Here is a 19307-nt window from a genome sequence, read left to right on the forward strand (position 1 = left end):
GACACAGAAGGGAGAAACGGGAGGGCACCACGGGTGCGGCGGGCCGGCTGGGGTGGGGCCGGCCCCCGCCTCCGTGGTGGGGGAATGGGGCGAGGACGGGACACGGGAGGAGGGGGGGAAGACAGAGAGAGAGGGGGGGAAGACAGAGAGAGAGAAGAGGAGACAGAAGACGATGTCATCCGTTGTCCTGCCGCCGGTACAGCCGCCAGATGATCCTCCGCCAGTCCTACGGCCTGATCCAGCGACGCCGGGCGGTGGCACTGGACCCACTCCGCGGTTCCGGCTGGTAAGCGGGCAACGAACTGTTCCAGCGCCACCTGGTCGATGATTCCCTCGGCGTCGCGATCTTCGGCCCTCAGCCACCGCCAGCAGGCGTCCCGGAGCTGCTGGCCAAACGCGAACGGGCTGCCGGCTTCCTCCATCCGCAGCGCGCGGAAGCGCTGGCGCTGCTGCTCCGGCGTGCGCCCCACGCGCTGGAGGACGGCCCGGCGAAGGTCAGCGTAGGCCAGCCGGCGGTCGGCGGGGAGCTGTAACGCGGCCAGCTGCGCCTCTCCAGTCAGGAGGGGGAGGAGGCGCGCCGCGCGCTGCTCCATCGGCCACCCCGAGGCTTCGGCGACCTGCTCGAACAAGGTGATGAAAGCCTCGGGGTCGTCCTGCGGGCCCATCTTGGTCACAGTGAGGGGAGACGGGCCCGCGGCCGGGGCGCTGGTGGACCCCGCCGACGCGAGGAGCCGCCGGAACGCCTCTCGATCTTCCTGTTGAGCCAGCACCAGGGCTTCGAAGCGGCGCTCCTGCTCCGTTCGGAGCGTGACGAGTGCCTGGTGCTGGCTCTGCTGAGCCGTGGCGAGGGCGTGGACCAAGTCCACGAACGGGGAGGATTCCATGGAGCTGTAGCACTGGTGCTCCACCTTTTCCCGGGTTTCGGCACCACTGTAGCGCGGACAATGCGTGGGTGGAGCACAGAGGACGGCAGGACAACGTTTGGAGGAAGTAACAGTGTATTTTATTAATAAACTTTTCAGTTTAAAAGAACTCGCAGCACACAGACACACTCTCAGCCTCCACTCCCGGGTCGCGCTCCCTCTGCTCTCTCTCAGCCTCTTAAAATAGGGAGCGGTTTACTGGGAAAACACACACAAAACACAGGTTAATTACCGTCAGGTGTAGCGAATCTGCCACTCACCTTCCCCGGCTCCACCCTCCCGTCACAGACCGATGCTTGACCACGCCCCCGCTGCCACAATCCTGTTCTACAGGGTCGCAGGCAAGCTGGAGCCTATCCCAGCTGACTATGGGCGAAAGGCGGGGTACACCCTGGACAAGTCGCCAGGTCATCACAGGGCTGACACATAGACACAGACAACCATTCACACTCACATTCACACCTACGCTCAATTTAGAGTCACCAGTTAACCTAACCTGCATGTCTTTGGACTGTGGGGGAAACCGGAGCACCCGGAGGAAACCCACGCGGACACGGGGAGAACATGCAAACTCCACACAGAAAGGCCCTCGCCGGCCACGGGGCTCGAACCCAGACCTTCTTGCTGTGAGGCGACAGCGCTAACCACTACACCACCGTGCCGCCCTCAATGGTTTATTTTTACATTTAATGTTGTAGAACATCCATGAAAAAAGTTAATTTGTGGTCTTATTTACAATACATTATAGCAGCTATAAACAATCATTTCCTCACCGTCCACTTTTTTTGTCTTGAAGTTGAAAATGCAGCTTGTCATGGATCACAGAAGGACATGGAGGCATTTCCAGATTGCATATTTATATATAGTTGGAGCTTTGGGTAATGTTTAGAGATGTTATTTTCATTTATTTTATTTAACAATGGAGACCCCCACCACATGCGGATCCATGAATGCGTCTTTGTCTCCATCATCCTTTATTATCTATGCTACTAAAGAAAGGCTGTCTATCTCTCAGTCTCTGTCTGTTCACCGATGCAAATCAACATGACTGGACGCACATACTCCATACATTGCACATGGATTGGTGACACCCCAGACGGGCCCAAGACAACATTTTCAATTTTCCAAAACATGGGATTAGTGCTAATCCAACAGACTATTCATTTCCCATAGGCTACATGCTCACGCTAACACATTGTGCGCAGCCTCGGCGGGGAATCTCCTCCCCTACTCACCTGAGAGTTTCGATTGTACAGTATGGGACCTCGCAATCAGCACTCCTCACTGGAGACTTCCATTAGGGCTGAGTCTACGTCATTGAGGAGACGTGGGGAGCGATTTATATCATTTTGACAGAACACAGTGAAAACATATATATCATGTGTCCACTCAACCCAATAGCAGCTGTATGACCAAACCCTTGGACCAACACAGCCCTTGTGAAGAGCACCATTCAGAGGAAGTCAGGTTCACGGGCAATAACTACTCATTTTTTCTGAAAGAGAGGGCTTTTGTAAAAGCCATCTGGGCTTCTATTTACCCTTCAACACAGTCAAGACTAGGTACAATATCCATACCATAACAGACAAACATATTACAGAATAAAGCTGCCCAGTGTGCTGCTCTTGAACTTCCAACATCTTTTCTCTCTCTCTCTCTCTCTCTCTCTCTCTCATAACTGCTTTTTCCTGTTTTTATTTTTTGAGAGTACGCTAAATTACTGGCCGAGTACTCTTATGTGGTGACTGCCATTTTTTTCTTTATCGCCACACAAATCACAAATCTCAGGGCCAATTTGCTGGACCAATGAGGATGTTGACTGTGGGCACAGAAGGTTGCCGTAAATGGGTCGTCGTTAATGTTGGAGCAAAGTCAAGTGCATCTATAAGAGAGAGGCAGAGCAGGAAGAGGGCAGGACAAGGCCACAGGCATGCGTGAGACAGCAAACAAAGCGTGACAACAAGGACACAGAGGTATTTCAGGAGGCACTCGGAGAGGACCATGATGTGGAGAAGTGGCACGGCTTCGTAATTACGGGAAAAGTAAATGACATTGGTCTCAGATGGGGGAAAAGTTTGTCGTACTGGATACACTTAGGTGCTGGTGCAGTTAAGTGTTATCTAAAGGGTGTAAAAGTACTTGTTCCTCCTTAGACTTTTATTTAGACATGTACCGTATTATATTAAAAATTGAGCCATACGTGAGCTGATAGCCGACGAGACCTTGCAGCACTGAGCTGGCTATAATCCATGTACAACGAGATTGAGTGGAATAACTGTTTTATTCTATCCACATTCTCTGGATTTTGAGAAACAGAGCATTTTTATTTTTTGCAAATTTGATTAAAAACTTTATACAAAACGTCCAACAAAATAATTTCCACTTAGAATGTAAACAAACTGGCGAAATGACAGGAGCAAATTGAGAAAAATGCAATAATAATGAGTCTTGAAAAATAAAAAAAATAAAAATGATCCGTTCCTACCATTAAATACTTTCAGTCCATATTTTGTTGCTTTTTTATTTTTGAGGTTCTGTTTTCAAATAGAGCTTTTATTTTGTCCTCAGCTGGTTCAGGAACACGCTCCACCATTTTCTTCTTCTTCTTTGGGTTTTTTTGACGGTTGGCAAACCAAATTAAAGGTGCATTACCACCACCGACTGACCTGGAGTGTGGAACAGGAGATACTGGGGGGGACTATATTCTTTTAGCTATTTTAACGCATATTGCCAAGGTTCATCGAAGTAATTGATGGAAAAGAAAATGAAAAAATACATGCTTGATAACAAAGTGATATATCTGACTTGATGCACTCTGCCGTTTTGTTTTTCTCTACTCATGGTATACAGTATGAGCTGATAACCTAGTAGTAGAATAGCCAATCAGAGCGTACAATTGTTCATATCCAATGAATGTAGACAGATTATATACTGTACAGTGGTGCTTGAAAGTTTGTGAACCCTTTAGAATTTTCTATATTTCTGCATAAATATGACCTAAAGCATCATCAGATTTTCACACAAGTCCTAAAAGTAGATAAAGAGAACCCAGTTAAACAAATGAGACAAAAACTATTATATTTGGTCATTTATTTATTGAGGAAAATTATCCAATATTACACATCTGTGAATGGCAAAAGTATGTGAACCTTTGCTTTCAGTATCTGGTGTGACCCCCTTGTGCAGCAATAACTGCAACTAAACGTTTGTGGTAACTGTTGATCAGTCCTGCACACCGGCTTGGAGGAATTTTAGCCCGTTCCTCCATACAGAACAGCTTCAACTCTGGGATGTTGGTGGGTTTCCTCACATGAACTGCTCGCTTCAGGTCCTTCCACAACATTTCCATTGGATTAAGGTCAGGACTTTGAGTTGGCCATTCCAAAACATTAACTTTATTCTTCTTTAACCATTCTTTGGTAGAACGACTTGTGTGCTTAGGGTCGTTGTCTTGCTGCATGATCCACCTTCTCTTGAGATTCAGTTCATGGGTAGATATCCTGACATTTTCCTTCAGAATTCGCTGGTATAATTCAGAATTCATTATTCCATCAATGAGGACAAGCCGTCCTGGCCCAGATGCAGCAAAACAGGCCCAAACCATGATACTACCACCACCATGTTTCATAGACGGGATAAGGTTCTTATGCTGGAATGCAGTATTTTCCTTTCTCCAAACATAACGCTTCTCATTTAAACCAAAAAGTTCTATTTTGGTCTCATCCATCCACAAAACGTTTTTCCAATAGCCTTCTGGTTTGTCCATGTGATCTTTAGCAAACTGCATGAGCAGCAATATTCTTTTGGAGAGCAGTGGCTTTCTCCTTGCAACTCTGCCATGCACACCATTGTTGTTCAGTGTTCTCCTGATGGTGATGGTGGACTCATGAACATTAACATTAGCCAATGTGAGAGAGGCCTTCAGTTGCTTAGAAGTTACCCTGGGGTCCTTTGTGATCTCACCGACGATTACATGCCTCGCTCTTGTAGTGATCTTTGTTGGTCGACCACTCCTGGGGAGGGTAACAATGGTCTTGAATGTCCTCCATTTGTACACAGTCTGTCTGACTGTGGATTGGTGAAGTCCAAACTCTTTAGAGATGGTTTTGTAATGTTTTCCAGCCTGATGAGCATCAACAACGCTTTTTCTGAGGTCCTCAGAAATCTCCTTTGTTCGTGCCATGATACACTTCCACAAACATGTTTTGTGAAGATCAGACTTTGATAGATCCCTGTTCTTTAAATAAAACAGGGTGCCCACTCACACCTGATTGTCATCCCATTGATTGAAAACACCTGACTCTAATTTCACCTTCAAATTAACTGCTAATCCTAGAGGTTCACATACTTTTGCCACTCACAGATATGTAATATTGGATCATTTTCCTCAATAAATAAATGACCAAGTATAATATTTTTGTCTCATTTGTTTAACTGGGTTCTCTTTATCTACTTTTAGGACTTGTGTGAAAAACTGATGATGTTTTAGATTATATTTATGCAGAAATATAGAAAATTCTAAAGGGTTCACTAACTTGCAAGCACCACTGTTTATACACTATCGTTCAAAAGTTTGGGGTCACTTTGAAATGTCCTTATTTTTGAAAGAAAAGCACTGTTCTTTTCAATGAAGATCACTTTAAACTAATCAGAAATCCACTCTATACATTGCTAATGTGCTAAATGACTATTCTAGCTGCAAATGTCTGGTTTTTGGTGCAATATCTCCATAGGTGTATAGAGGCCCATTTCCAGCAACTCTCACTCCAGTGTTCTAATGGTACAATGTGTTTGCTCATTGCCTCAGAAGGCTAATGGATGATTAGAAAACCCTTGTACAATCATGTTAGCACAGCTGAAAACAGTTGAGCTCTTTAGAGAAGCTATAAAACTGACCTTCCTTTGAGCAGATTGAGTTTCTGGAGCATCACATTTGTGGGGTCGATTAAATGCTCAAAATGGCCAGAAAAATGTCTCGACTATATTTTCTATTCATTTTTCAACTTATGGTGGGAAATAAAAGTGTGACTTTTCATGGAAAACACAAAATTGTCTGGGTGACCCCAAACTTTTGAACGGTAGTGTGTGTGTGTGTGTGTGTGTGTGTGTGTATATATATATATATATATATATATATATATACAAAAATCATGTTTATATCTGAAGCCTGTTGTTTTAAATGTCCATATTTACAACATAATTTCCCTTCTAATATTTTCAGCACATTGTACTTGTTATCTGAAATATTTTTCAGTCCATACACATACATTCGTCATCATGCATCTTTTCATTTTCTCTTCCATCAGTTACTTCGATGAACCCTGGCAATATGCGTGAAGGTGTGGTGTTTGTTTTTTTGCTCCCTGAGAACTGGTAGAGCAATAACTGCATGGATGAGATTGATTGATCCATACTGATTGTTTTCTGATGATGTCAAATCGGCTGTGTGGCAATAACTGAAAGGTTTTCCGACAGCACTTCTATCATTTCTATCTTAATTGTATCTCTAAACCGACTTATCATCATTTAAACCGCCCAAACATTTCTCGGTCGCTGAAAGGTATGCACTCTGCATCTAGCATCAACTCCTAACTCACTAGGACATCTCTCAAGCTCTTTTAAACCTCTACTTTGAGTGAGAATGTTTCTTTATCTAGGATGACAAACATTTTTTTTTCTCTTACTTGTAGTTCAGGATTTGTGGGCAGTTCCAGGAAGCTTTCTCAAGAGATCCTGATCTCTTGAGAAATTCATATCAATTAGATGAAACTAGAAGGGCACTTGGTAAAGTGCATACCTCTGCCAAGCCACATGTTATCAACATCGAAATCAAATCACTTGAACTGAGAATAATACTAAAGATGCACACCAAATTTCATCCAAATCTGTTCAGTACTTTTTGAGTAACATTGGGAACTTGCAAAAAAAAAAAAAATCCTGGATCTGGATACATATCCGGATTTGCATCAAAATGTAATCAATTGTTTCTTGACCCATGGCTCACCTTTCCTCAAAATGTCATCAAAATCTGTTCATTCCTGGATGCAGATATATCTGGAACATATTTGGAACACTCAAGGAACAACTGATGAGAGTTTGATGTAAATCTGGATATGTGGATCCAGGATCCGCATACATATCCGGATTTGCATCAAAATCTAAATAATTATTACTTAGCCCATGGCTCACCTTTCTATCAAATTTCATCAAAATCTGTTCACTACTTTTTGAGTTATGTTGGGAACAGGCAAACAAACAAACAAACGGTGGCAAAAAACATAACCTCCTCCAACAAAGTTGACAGAGGTAACAAGGGTGATTTTGTTCAAATTTGAAAAAATAGCCTCAATGAGGCTGTAGCTCATACTCACCACTGTTGTTGTGTGTAAGCTTGAAATCCGATCACTCCTGTAGGAGGAGTAGCAATTTTTGTGAAATTGCACATGACCCCTGTGTAGCTGTTTCCATGGCAGATGGTGCCACCTGGTGAACAATTCTTGTTGGAATATGTCTTTAGAGTCTTCTGGGTGAGTTTCAGTGAAAACGTCCCAGCAGTTTACGAACAGTCGTGTTTGGTGTGACGAGTCACCCAAAAATTTCAAATGTCCATAAAATGTTAAATATGACAGGTGGCGCCACCGTCTTGACAACTTTTACACACCAACCTGGAGAACATTCCATATGAGTTTGATCAAAATCTGATCACTCCTGTAGGAGGAGTAGCGATTTTTGTGAAATTGCACATGACCCCTCTATAGCCTCATCCATGGCAGGTGGCGCCACCTGGTGAACAACTCTTGTTGGAATATGTCTTTAGAGTCTTCTGGGTGAGTTTCAGTGAAAACGTAGGGTTTAATGTGACGAGTCACCCCAAATTTTCAGACGCCCATAAAATCGTAACTATGACAGGTGGCGCCACCATCTTGACAACTTTTATGCACACCCACCTGGGGAACATTGTATGTGAGTTTGATCGAAATCTGATCAATCCTGTAGGAGGAGTAGCGATTTTTGTAAATTGTGGACAGACGATGACAGATGACAGACGGACGACGCGTGATCGCATAAGCTCATCCAGCCTGGCCTGCGGCCAGATGAGCTTAAAAAAATGGTCAGTAATGTTGCAGCGAACTCCATTCTTAACCATAAATTTTGCTGGAACTACAAGAACTTGCAATTGCTACAAATTTGCAGGTGTTGATGTACGTCTAATAAAGACTACACATCTAAATAAGACTCCTGCTGTATTATGCTTTCTTGCAGCATATTGCTCATGGTTGTGTGTTGTCTCCAGTGTTTTAGATAAATCAATCACATGTATAACCTGGAGCCAGTAGCACATGGTCTGAATAATAGCATGCATACATTTTTAATGATTGGTTTTGGATGAGGACTACAATTGTATATTTCCTTCAGCTATTGGAATACAAATGTTCGCTACCAGGATGTGACTCAAGGCATTTACTATTCTGACACTTTCAAATGAACAGTTCTGATGATTTATTTCCATCCACATGTTTCCATTGTGGGTTTTTTTCTTTCTTTCTTATTTGGATCGAAACTACATGATACACTTGTACACCCAGAGACATGGCGTAGCTCAGTATTATTTTCAAAATAAACCATTTTCCCACACCGTCTTCCTCCACTAATGCAAATCGTCCCCCTGGGACTGAAGCTCTTTACACGGCTCGGGGGAATTTGTGCGTGAGCAGCTGCCAGAGTGTCTGACATGCAGTTTTAAGACATAACTCTCACCTTGAATATAAAAAAAGCACTCAAGGATTATCTCCGCCACTGCTTGAGGCCAACTCCCACTTTCTCATCAATTTCAAATTGTCTCTTTTCATTTCGGCTCCCAGATGCTCGAATCTAAACGCTGGTTTGTAATGGAGCTTTGAGGGTATACAGTTGGGGTGTGTGTGTGTGTGTGTGTGTGTGTGTGTTTTCAATGATGAGGCTGCTGAAGACAAAAGTCAAATAGAACATTTCGTTCAACATGAGAGTTTAAGAACAGTGATAGATGGATGGATGGATGGAGGAATGGCAGAGTCGGCTGGTAGAAATGGACTAAAGGGACTCTACCTCACTTCTGCGAAAAATAAATAAGGTTGATTTTTTTCCCCATCCATGTTGTCTTATTTGCTGTTAACACATGACATGAAGGTTTGTTTGTTTGTTTGTTTTTAACTTTGATGGAACCTGAAAACTGAAAAACCAATGCTTGTAAATGTGATTGTGGTTACGCAAGGTGACACGCCCCCTAGATCTGGCATCCACAACATGGAGGACGGTAGAGAAGACCACCACTGTCAAGGCCAAAACAAGTCCAAGGCTAGGACTAGCTGAGACTTAAGCCCAAGTCAAGATCAAGTCCAAGTCAAAATAAAGATCAAAAACCAACTAATTCTTTTCAAGGCTTGGCCTCGAAAAGGATTAGATGGTTTTTGATCTTCATCTTGACTGGGACATGATCTTGACTTGGACTTCAAATAGTTGGCTTTGTTCGTGCATCACACCAATGATTAGACTTGGTCTCAAAAAGGATTAGATGGTTTTTGATCTTCATCTTGACTTGGACATGATCTTGACTTGGACTTCAAATAGTTGGCTTTGTTCGTGCATCACACCAATGATTAGACTTGGCCTCAAAAAGGGTTTTTGATCTTCATCTTGACTTGGACATGATCTTGACTTGGACTTCAAATAGTTGGCTTTGTTCGTGCATCACACCAATGATTAGACTTAGCCTCAAAAAGGATTAGATGGTTTTTGATCTTCATTCTGACTTGGGCTTCATCTTGACTTGGACTTACACTTGGACTTCAAATGGTTAGCTTTGGTCGTGCATCGCACCAATGATTAGACTGTTTCTTCAAAGAAAAAATTATTCTTGTCAAACTTTGTGCTTGTAAAAAGAAAACATGAGACAATTCTACGTACCAATGCCAATAAGACTGTGACAAAACCAAGTCAATACAGAAAACCTGTAAAATCTTGAGACCATAAACATCTCTAAATGTCATCAGCTCTAAAGTCCATCATTAGCAGTGACTGCACAGGAAAAATGTAATAACTGTGAATAATATAGATTATTTTTTCAATTGTTTAATTTTTTTTCAGTTGTTGATTTGAAAAAAAAAAAGTCACTCAAACTTCCTTCATGGACTTCCTTATGGACTTCCTTCACAGTTTGATTTACACGTTATATATTTTTAATTTTTTCACACACAGCGCATGAGGCATGTCTTTGGCCTGCACATAATCACATGGAAAAACATCTCATCTCATCTCATTATCTCTAGCCGCTTTATCCTTCTACAGGGTCGCAGGCAAGCTAGAGCCTATCCCAGCTGACTACGGGTGAAAGGCGGGGTACACCCTGGACAAGTCGCCAGGTCATCACAGGGCTGACACATAGACACAGACAACCATTCACACTCACATTCACACCTACGGTCAATTTAGAGTCGCCAGTTAGCCTAACCTGCATGTCTTTGGAGTGTGGGGGAAACCGGAGCACCCGGAGGAAACCCACGCGGACACGGGGAGAACATGCAAACTCCACACAGAAGGGCCCTCGCCGGCCCCGGGGCTCGAACCCAGGACCTTCTTGCTGTGAGGCGACAGCGCTAACCACTACACCACTGTGCCGCCCCATGGAAAAACATATAAACTTGAAATATACGTACGTGTTTTTCTGTTTGACACAAGGTCACCAAAATGGACTAGGTTCAGAAATTTGCTGGGATTAGATGCCCAGCAGATACGGTGTATAATGATGTCAAAATCAGACTTTAAAGCGACTGCTGGATAGAATCCTGACAGAAGCACTCTAAGGAGTGTAGAACTTCACTAGGGGAAAATGATGATGATGCAGGTGCAAATGTAAGAAAGAAAGAAAGAAAGAAAGAAAGAAAGAAAGAAAGAAAGAAAGCACAACTTTATTCATCACACACTTGTGGAATTTCCTCTCTGCATTTAACTCATCTGAAGCAGTGAACACACACATGAGCAATGAGCGCACACACATACCCAGAGCAGTGGGCAGCCATGCTAACAGCACCCGGGGAGCAGTCGGGAGTTAGGTGCCTCGCTCAAAGGCACCTCAGCCCAAGGCCGTCCCATATTAACCTAACTGCATGTCTTTAGACTGCGGGGGAAAACGGAGCACCCGGAGGAAACCCACGCAGACACGGGGAGAACATGCAAACTCCACACAGAAAGGCCCTCGCCGGCTGCTGGGCTCGAACCCAAAACCTTCTTGCTGTGAGGCGACCGTGCTAACCACTACACCACCGTGCCGCCCGTGTATGTCGAAACTGTAAGGTTTGTGTGGTTTGAACTATAAAGCTTCCAGCAATCTCAGCTTTTCTGTCTCCCATGCCGGTAATTTGGAAGAACTACGATATCATGACGCTCTTGAAACACATCCCAAGCTTTAAGAATAAAACCGTGGAAGGTAAAGATGTTAAAACGGTCTGTTTTACTTTATGCCATGATTACATTTTGAAATGATTTTCCACATCAGCTTTGCCACGCCTATCCATAACCAACAGCAATATCAAGCATTAAGGTCTAAGTTCATAAATACCGTGATCTACAGTGTGGATGTTGGAGTTGCTATGAGGTGTAGACTGTAATTACATAATGAGCATAATTGAAAAACACCAGCTGAACCCATAGCTCAGGATTTTGCCTCTGGTTAATGTTTGTCCGCTGCGTGATTCATGGGTGAGGTGGTGGACTGGGACGCAGATGACAATTCATTACTCTTCCCACTGGCTGTCTGACACCGGACCTTTCTGCCCACACAGAAAACCCGTCTGGCCCGGATAAGAATAGCCAAGAAGGGCAGCTCCAACGCATACCTGCAGAGCAAACGCAACGGACGTCTGAACGAGCTGTTGGATCTCACTGTGAGTTTCTGTTTACCTCTGTAAATATCATATGCAGTTATAATATGGAATTTGATACTCAATATACATTTAACAGTTATTCCATGAAATTGAGTCGTACATGAGCTGATAGCCGACAAGGCGCGTAGCACTGAGTTGGCTATAAGCCGTGTACAACGAGATTGACTGGAGTAACTGTTTTATTCTATCCACATTCACTGGATTTAGAGAAACAGAGCATTTTTATTTTTATTTTTTGCAAATTCGATAAATAAAAACTTTATGCAAAACGTCCGACAAAATCATTTCTGCTTAGAATGTAAACAAACTGGCGAAATGACAGGAGCAATTTGTGAAAAATGTGATAAAAATAATTCTTGAAATAAAAAAAGATACTTTTATTCTGTATTTTCTTGCTTTTTTCTTGTATTGTTGGGGTTTTCCCCTTCTTCTTCTTTAGGTTTTTTTTGGTGGTTGGCAAACCAACTTAAAGGTGCGTTACTGCCATTGACTAGGCTGAAGTGTGGAACATGAGATTTGGGGGGGAGGGGGGTGTCATTTCCTTTAGCTATTTCTCATCTCATCTCATTATCTCTAGCCGCTTTATCCTGTTCTACAGGGTCGCAGGCAAGCTGGAGCCTATCCCAGCTGACTACGGGTGAAAGGCGGGGTACACCCTGGACAAGTCACCAGGTCATCACAGGGCTGACACATAGACACAGACAACCATTCACACTCACATTCACACCTACGGTCAATTTAGAGTCACCAGTTAACCTAACCTGCATGTCTTTGGACTGTGGGGGAAACCGGAGCACCCGGAGGAAACCCACGCGGACACGGGGAGAACATGCAAACTCCACACAGAAAGGCCCTCGCCGGCCACGGGGCTCGAACCCGGACCTTCTTGCTGTGAGACGACAGCGCTAACCACTACACCACCGTGCCGCCCTTAGCTATTTCTGTTTCTTTTAAATACTTGATTACATTTTTGGGGGTTTTGTTTTCGAGTAGAGTTATTATTTCCTCCTTGGTTGGTTCAGCAACACGCTCCGCCATTTTGTTTTTCTCTACTCACGGTATATGAGCTGATGGCCTAGTAGTAGAGTAGCCAATCAGAAAGAAAGAAAGAAAGAAAGAAAGAAAGAAAGAAAGAAAGAAAGAACAACTTTATTCATCACACACTTGTGAAATTTCCTCTCTGCATTTAACCCAGCAGTGAAAACACACATGAGCAATGAGCGCACACACATACCCAGAGCAGTGGGCAGCCATGCTAACAGCACCCGGGGAACAGGCGGGAGTTAGGTGCCTCGCTCAAGGGCACCTCAGCCCAAGGCCGTCCCATATTAACCTAACCGCATGTCTTTGGACTGTGGGGGAAACCGGAGCACCCGGAGGAAACCCACGCAGACACGGGGAGAACATGCAAACTCCACACAGAAAGGCCCTCACCAGCCGCTGGGCTCGAACCCAAAACCTTCTTGCTGTGAGGCGACTGTACTGACCACAACACCACCGTGCCGCCCTGTGCCCAGTGAATGTGGACAGAATAAGATGCTGTTATACAGTAGTAATGGGCACTTTACAAATACAGTAGTTTGATGTGGAAGGAGATTGTGTGAGGAAGTTTTTTCTTAGATTCCTTATTTTTGACAAATTTGAAACAAATTTTGGAGGATAAACAAAGCTTAGTTAGGGCTGGGTGATATGACAATGACAATGTAATACGAATATCGTGATAAACAATGTCACGATACACGATTTCCTGAGATATCATTCTCTGAGTTATCATGAAATTTGTTCATAAATTTTTAAGATCTAAAATTAAAAAAAAAAAATTTTGCTAACATTTCTAATTTTCAAAAATATCTAAAATGGTTGTTTGTGTTTTTGTTTGTTTGCCTGTTCGTTTTTTGTTTTGGGTTTTTTTTTTTACAGAATTTTATTCCCCCCCCCCCCCCCCCCCCCCCCCCCCCAAACACACGCGCACACACCCCACCCCAGAAATGTCTTGAAGTGTCATGATTTTTTTTTTTTGGTCATATCGTCCTACAAGTAAAGCGAGAGCTAAAGTAAGATGCTGGTAAATTTTTGGTGAATACAGATTGGGTTCTTGCTGTTATTTGGTGTCATTCTTTTGTAGTGAAGATTTTAGTTTAACTAGTAACATCATTTTTGCAATGTTCGATCAAATATTTTAATGAAATGACTGATAAAAATGCCCATCTGCAATGGACAGAGGCACAACTCGTACACTAATACACACAGTTAACAATGCCTATGGTTTTGTTGAATCGAATTTTAATGGGTAATGTATCACATGTCAGTTCATCCCAATTCCACGTCATGTTGCTCGACATGACGGATTTACTGTTACAATCTCTCTTGAAGTTAATTAGACAAAAATTGCAACTTGTCAGGAGTTTGTTTCTTCTCCATCCTGAAGATGTCGGAAAAGTCTTACAAAGAGTTGGCAAACCAGAGACTCTTCCATAAAGGTTAAATAAACAAACTCTTGCCACAAATTTGGAAGCTCAGAATTGTCTTTGTATGCTTTAGCATTATAGTTCCCCTTCATTGGAACTAAGGCTACATCCACACGACAACGGCAACGAGATTTTTTTTTTTAATATCGCGTCCACATGGGCAACGGATCAGTAAAATATCAGGTACATATGGCAACACAACGCTTGCTGAAAACGATGCAATACACATGCCACACCTCTACGTGTGCTGTAAGACGGTCCCATCGGAGACACCAGAACAATAGAAGAAGTAGACGCATGCACATAAACCCCTTCTTCTGTAGCATTAGCCACATAAAGTTTTGATTATTAATCAGTAGCGTAAAACAAAAGACGCAGAAAGAGGAATGAACAGGGGTAGACGGAAGCCGGTACGCCAACATTCTGATATCCTCCAGAATTCTTTAATGGTCCGGAATAAATTGAATGCTACACGTTGATGGATTACTTTGTTCTTCTATGCCCTTTTTGAGGAATGTATTGTCGGACTTAAACCAACATCTGAAGAGGTGAGATCGCTCCTTTTTTTTTCCTATTTTTGCTGGCGGGATTGTTTTTGTTTTTGGAAAGCGCACGGGCGGTGCGCGGTTTGGTTATACTCAGTACTTCCGCAGTGTTTGGACTAAAGACTCTGCCCTAAGGGCTATTCTCTCATTCTCTCTCTCTCTCTCACTTTGCGCCATTACACAATAAATATTCACAGTGAAAATATTTTGTAAGCGCGTTTCATGAACCAAGTTATAGGATTTGTTGACAACTCGTATCGAGTTCGTTACACTTCTACCCGGCATGAAGCACTGACAGTCATGTGGTTGTGACATCATCGTAAACAAATCCGTTCTACTCATCCAGACGACTTTGCAACGGTGCCGTTGCCAGATTTTTCCACTCTGGAACCCGTTCTCAAAAGATTTCATTTTGGGGCACCCAAAACGCCGGTGCCGTGTGGACGCCAGGCCGAAACAATAAACAATTTTATCAGATTCACCTGAATCTGTTGCCATGTGGACAGGGCCTAAAAAGGCCCAAACCTGTTCCAGAATGATAATGTTCCTGTAAACAAAGAGAGCTCCATGAAGACATGCTTCGTCAAGGCTGGTGGAGTGGAAGAACTCGAGTGTCTTGCACAGAGCCATGACCTCAACCCCACTAAGCACCTTTGGGATGAACTGGAATGCCAGCTGAACCCCAGACCTCCTCAGTCAACATCAGTGTCTGACCTCACTAATGGTTGAATGAACACAAATCCCTACAGCTACAGTCCAAAATTTAGTGAAAAGACTTCCCAGAAGAGTGAAGGTTATTTTAACAGGAAAAGGGGACTAAATCTGGAATGGGATGTACAAAAAGCAAAAATGTTATATGAATGTTATGGCCAGGTGTCAAATTTTGGCCATAAAAGCATACAAAATGTATAAATCAAACCTGAGGACTTGTGCAGTGGTAATGAGACTTTCTTTCTTTCTTTTTTTTGTTTAATTCCATCCCTAATGTGCAATGACCATCTTTATGTCAAATCCCACTGCCTGTGACACCATTTTATTGTGCTCTGTGCCAGGGTAAAGTCATGCTAATGAAATCAGGCCAGATTTAACTCACATTCGCCTTCCATCCTAATTAGAAACAGTGGTGAGTCTAAGGCCCTGTCCACACGGCAACGGATTCAGGTGACTCCGATACAATTGCTTATCGTTTAGGCCTGGCGTCCACACGGCGCCGGCGTTTTGGGTGCCCAAAACGCAATCTTTTTGAGAACGGGTTCCAGAGTGGAAAGATCTGGCAACGTTGCCGTTGTGAAGTCGTCTGGATGAGTAAAACGGATTTGTTTACGATGACGTCACAACCACATGACTGAATGCTTCACGCCGGGTAGAAGTGTAACGAATATCACCAGGAAAAAGCCTTACAGAGCACTAGTGAGAGTGAAACACGAGCTTGGATATTATTATTATTATTATTATTATTATTATTATGTTCAGTGTTAGTTCACAGTAGTAATGCAAGAAGCAGAATAGTGACAGTAATAGTGAAGCAAAAACATGCAATTGTACAAACACTGCAGCTCTACAGCAAAATATTCATTTATAAAATGGTCTGATTCTTAACACCAGTAGTGCCAATGATCTCATTGCGATGCGATGCGAGTTGTCAAGAAATCCTATAACTTGGTTCATGAAACGCGCTTACAAAATATTTTCACTGTGAATATTTATTGTGTAATGCCTGGTGCAAAGTGAGAGAGAGAGAGAATAGCCCTTAGGGCAGAGTCAATCCCGCCAGCAAAAATAAGGGGAAAAAAGGAGCGATCTCACCTCTTCAGATGATGGTTTAAGTCCTACAGTACATTCCTCAAAAAAGGGCGTAGAAAAGCAAATTAATCCATCAACGTGTATCATTCAATTTATTCCGGACAATTAAAGACGCCGCCTTCCGCGTACGTCATCCTCGTCGCCATTTTGGAAAGGTCAAAGCGGAGAATAAAGATTAGCTGCGTTTAACTGTACCAACAGGTTTACCGTCCAAAGGAGATCACATGGGATTACCTTTCACAGGTGAGAAACAGCAAATTAATCCATCAACGTGTAGTATTCAATTTATTCCGGACCATTAAAGACGCCGCCTTCCGCGTACGTCATCCTCGCCGCCATATTGGAAAGGTCAAAGCGGAGAATAAAGATTAGCTGCGTTTAACTGTACCAACAGGTTTACTGTCCAAACGAGATCACATGGGATTACCTTTCACAGGTGAGACTGGAAAAATACTTTTCATTGTATTTGGTCATTATAATGTAATTTTACGAACAGATTTTCCTGACTTTGTGGCTAATATGAAGTCTCGCGCATAATAGTTTATGCGCATGCGTCCTTACTTCTATTCCCATACGAAAAAGAACAGTAAAGAACTTATAAGAGTTTACCACTGTCTTAGTAGTAAATCCTTATAAATATAAGGATAAATCCTTATAAGGATTTATAAATAAATATATATGCCATGTATGATTTACTCCTGAAAGTGGCCCATTTTGCATTTTCCTCATACAAATTTTTTATGAAAATCTAGTATGTATGAAGTGAACATTGTGCATGGTTTTTACAGATAATGTGTATGATGAATTACACCGTCTTTGTATGCTTCATGTAATGTTTGTAGTTTTAAATTATATTTTACAGTTTAAAATGTATATGCCTTTTATATGTAAATCCACATATGTTTGTGTTGGATTTACATATAAAAGGCATGTACATTTTAAACTGTAAAATATAATTTAAAACTACAAACATTACATGAAGCATACAAAGACAGTGTAATTCATCATACACATTATCTGTAAAAACCATGCACAATGTTCACTTCATACATACTAGATTTTCATAAAAAATTTGTATGAGGAAAATGCAAAATGGGCCACTTTCAGGAGTAAATCATACATGGCATATATATTTATTTATATTTATAAGGATTTACTACTAAGACAGTGGTAAACTCTTATAAGTTCTTTACTGTTCTTTTTCGTATGGGTTGTTCTGGTGTGTCCGAAGGGACCGTCTTACAGCGCCCCTAGAGGTGTGGCATGTGTATTGCATCGTTTTCAGCAAGCGTTGCGTTGCCATATGGACCTGATTTCTACTGATCGTTGCCCATTTGGAGGCGATATTTTTTTTAAATAACATCACGTTGCCGTTGTCGTGTGGATGTGGCCTAAATGTAAAGCTCCTAGAATGAATCATACTTCTCTGACCCGGTCCTCCTTTTGTTTTCTTTGAGTGCCATTCAACATTAAAAGTCACCTCCAATTAAAATCCATTAGCATCTCTTTGAGGCACATCGCCTGAACCGCCTTCAGACCTCCATGTCAAAGCTTTCAGCCTGTGCTTTGTTCTTGCATGTGACCACACTGGCTTTGCGTGTATATCAGTTCAGGATGTTGTCATTCTGACATATCAGACAGAGTGTGTCTGTAGTTTCTTGGGGAGGAAAAATAAAACTTCTGTTGAAAGTGTCAGGAACCAGGCAGCTGGAGCGGACTCTGCGGACTCTGTTTTATGGGTGATTATTCCAGAAGTTGTGATGAAGCTGTCAAATGTTTGACACTTGGAATTACAGACATGCCATTTCTGCCTTTCACTGAGAGTCGATATCAACGTGAGGAGGCGTAAGGCTTTGGGTGAAGTAGATGTTTTGTGGGGGTTTTGGGAAAAACAAAAAGAATTGTCTTTTTGAAAAGTAAGTGCTGGTGCAGCAACATGTTCAGAGAAGGTTCAAATTTTATGTCAGTGTCCAATAGGTTTGTCTGGATACGAACAAATTTACTCGTAAATCATTTTACTAGGACGCAGGAGCATTTGAGAACGTTGGTGGAGATGGAAATACAAGTCATTCTGAAAAATGTTTGTAGAAATTTACATATAAATAGTCTCAACCTCAATTGATTGGCATAAAAACATATAATGCTGCAATTTTATATATAAAATACAGTGTCAGGTTTAAATCTTATATTTATTTCAATTACATGCCAATTTAACTTAATTTTGTGAGTCAATCTTTTCATATTGCTTCATATCACAACCCCAAACAATATACAAACTTAAACAGTTATTCATATAGGACAAAAATATTGGTGCTATATACCAGGAGGAGGAGTCAGTGTGTAGCTATGCTAGCTACAGTGGCTGAGCTGCATTACTGTAAGATTTTCCTCTGTAAGATTTAGTAGATATTTTGTTGTTTTCAGCTCTGTGACTTTTTCATTTTATGGCAAATGAATGTAAATCAGCCATGCCGTGAACGCATTTGGACATTTACAGATGATTAACGTTTCAGTATACGGCCCATTCTATAGACCCTTTTCAGTCACGTGACCTTCGTAAACGCAACCACCATTTTGGACATGTAGTGGACTTCGGCTCGAATCGGTTTGAATGTGAGGAAGGCGACAAACGAAAAACATAAAAGAAAA

The 19307-nt window shown here is 42.4% G+C and overlaps 1 protein-coding gene across 1 annotated transcript in view; it reads left to right on the forward strand.

The window, feature by feature from the left end:
* The window catches only part of LOC132874563 (potassium voltage-gated channel subfamily D member 3-like), a 218930-nt gene that overhangs the window by 191183 nt on the left and 8440 nt on the right, over positions 1–19307 (forward strand). Inside the window, exon 3 of the mRNA XM_060910854.1 lies at positions 11741–11842. Coding sequence (XP_060766837.1) covers positions 11741–11842 — 102 coding nt within the window. The remainder of the gene's footprint in view (positions 1–11740; positions 11843–19307) is intronic.

Source organism: Neoarius graeffei, chromosome 26, assembly GCF_027579695.1.
Source record: "Neoarius graeffei isolate fNeoGra1 chromosome 26, fNeoGra1.pri, whole genome shotgun sequence".
Taxonomy (NCBI): Eukaryota; Metazoa; Chordata; class Actinopteri; order Siluriformes; family Ariidae; genus Neoarius; species Neoarius graeffei.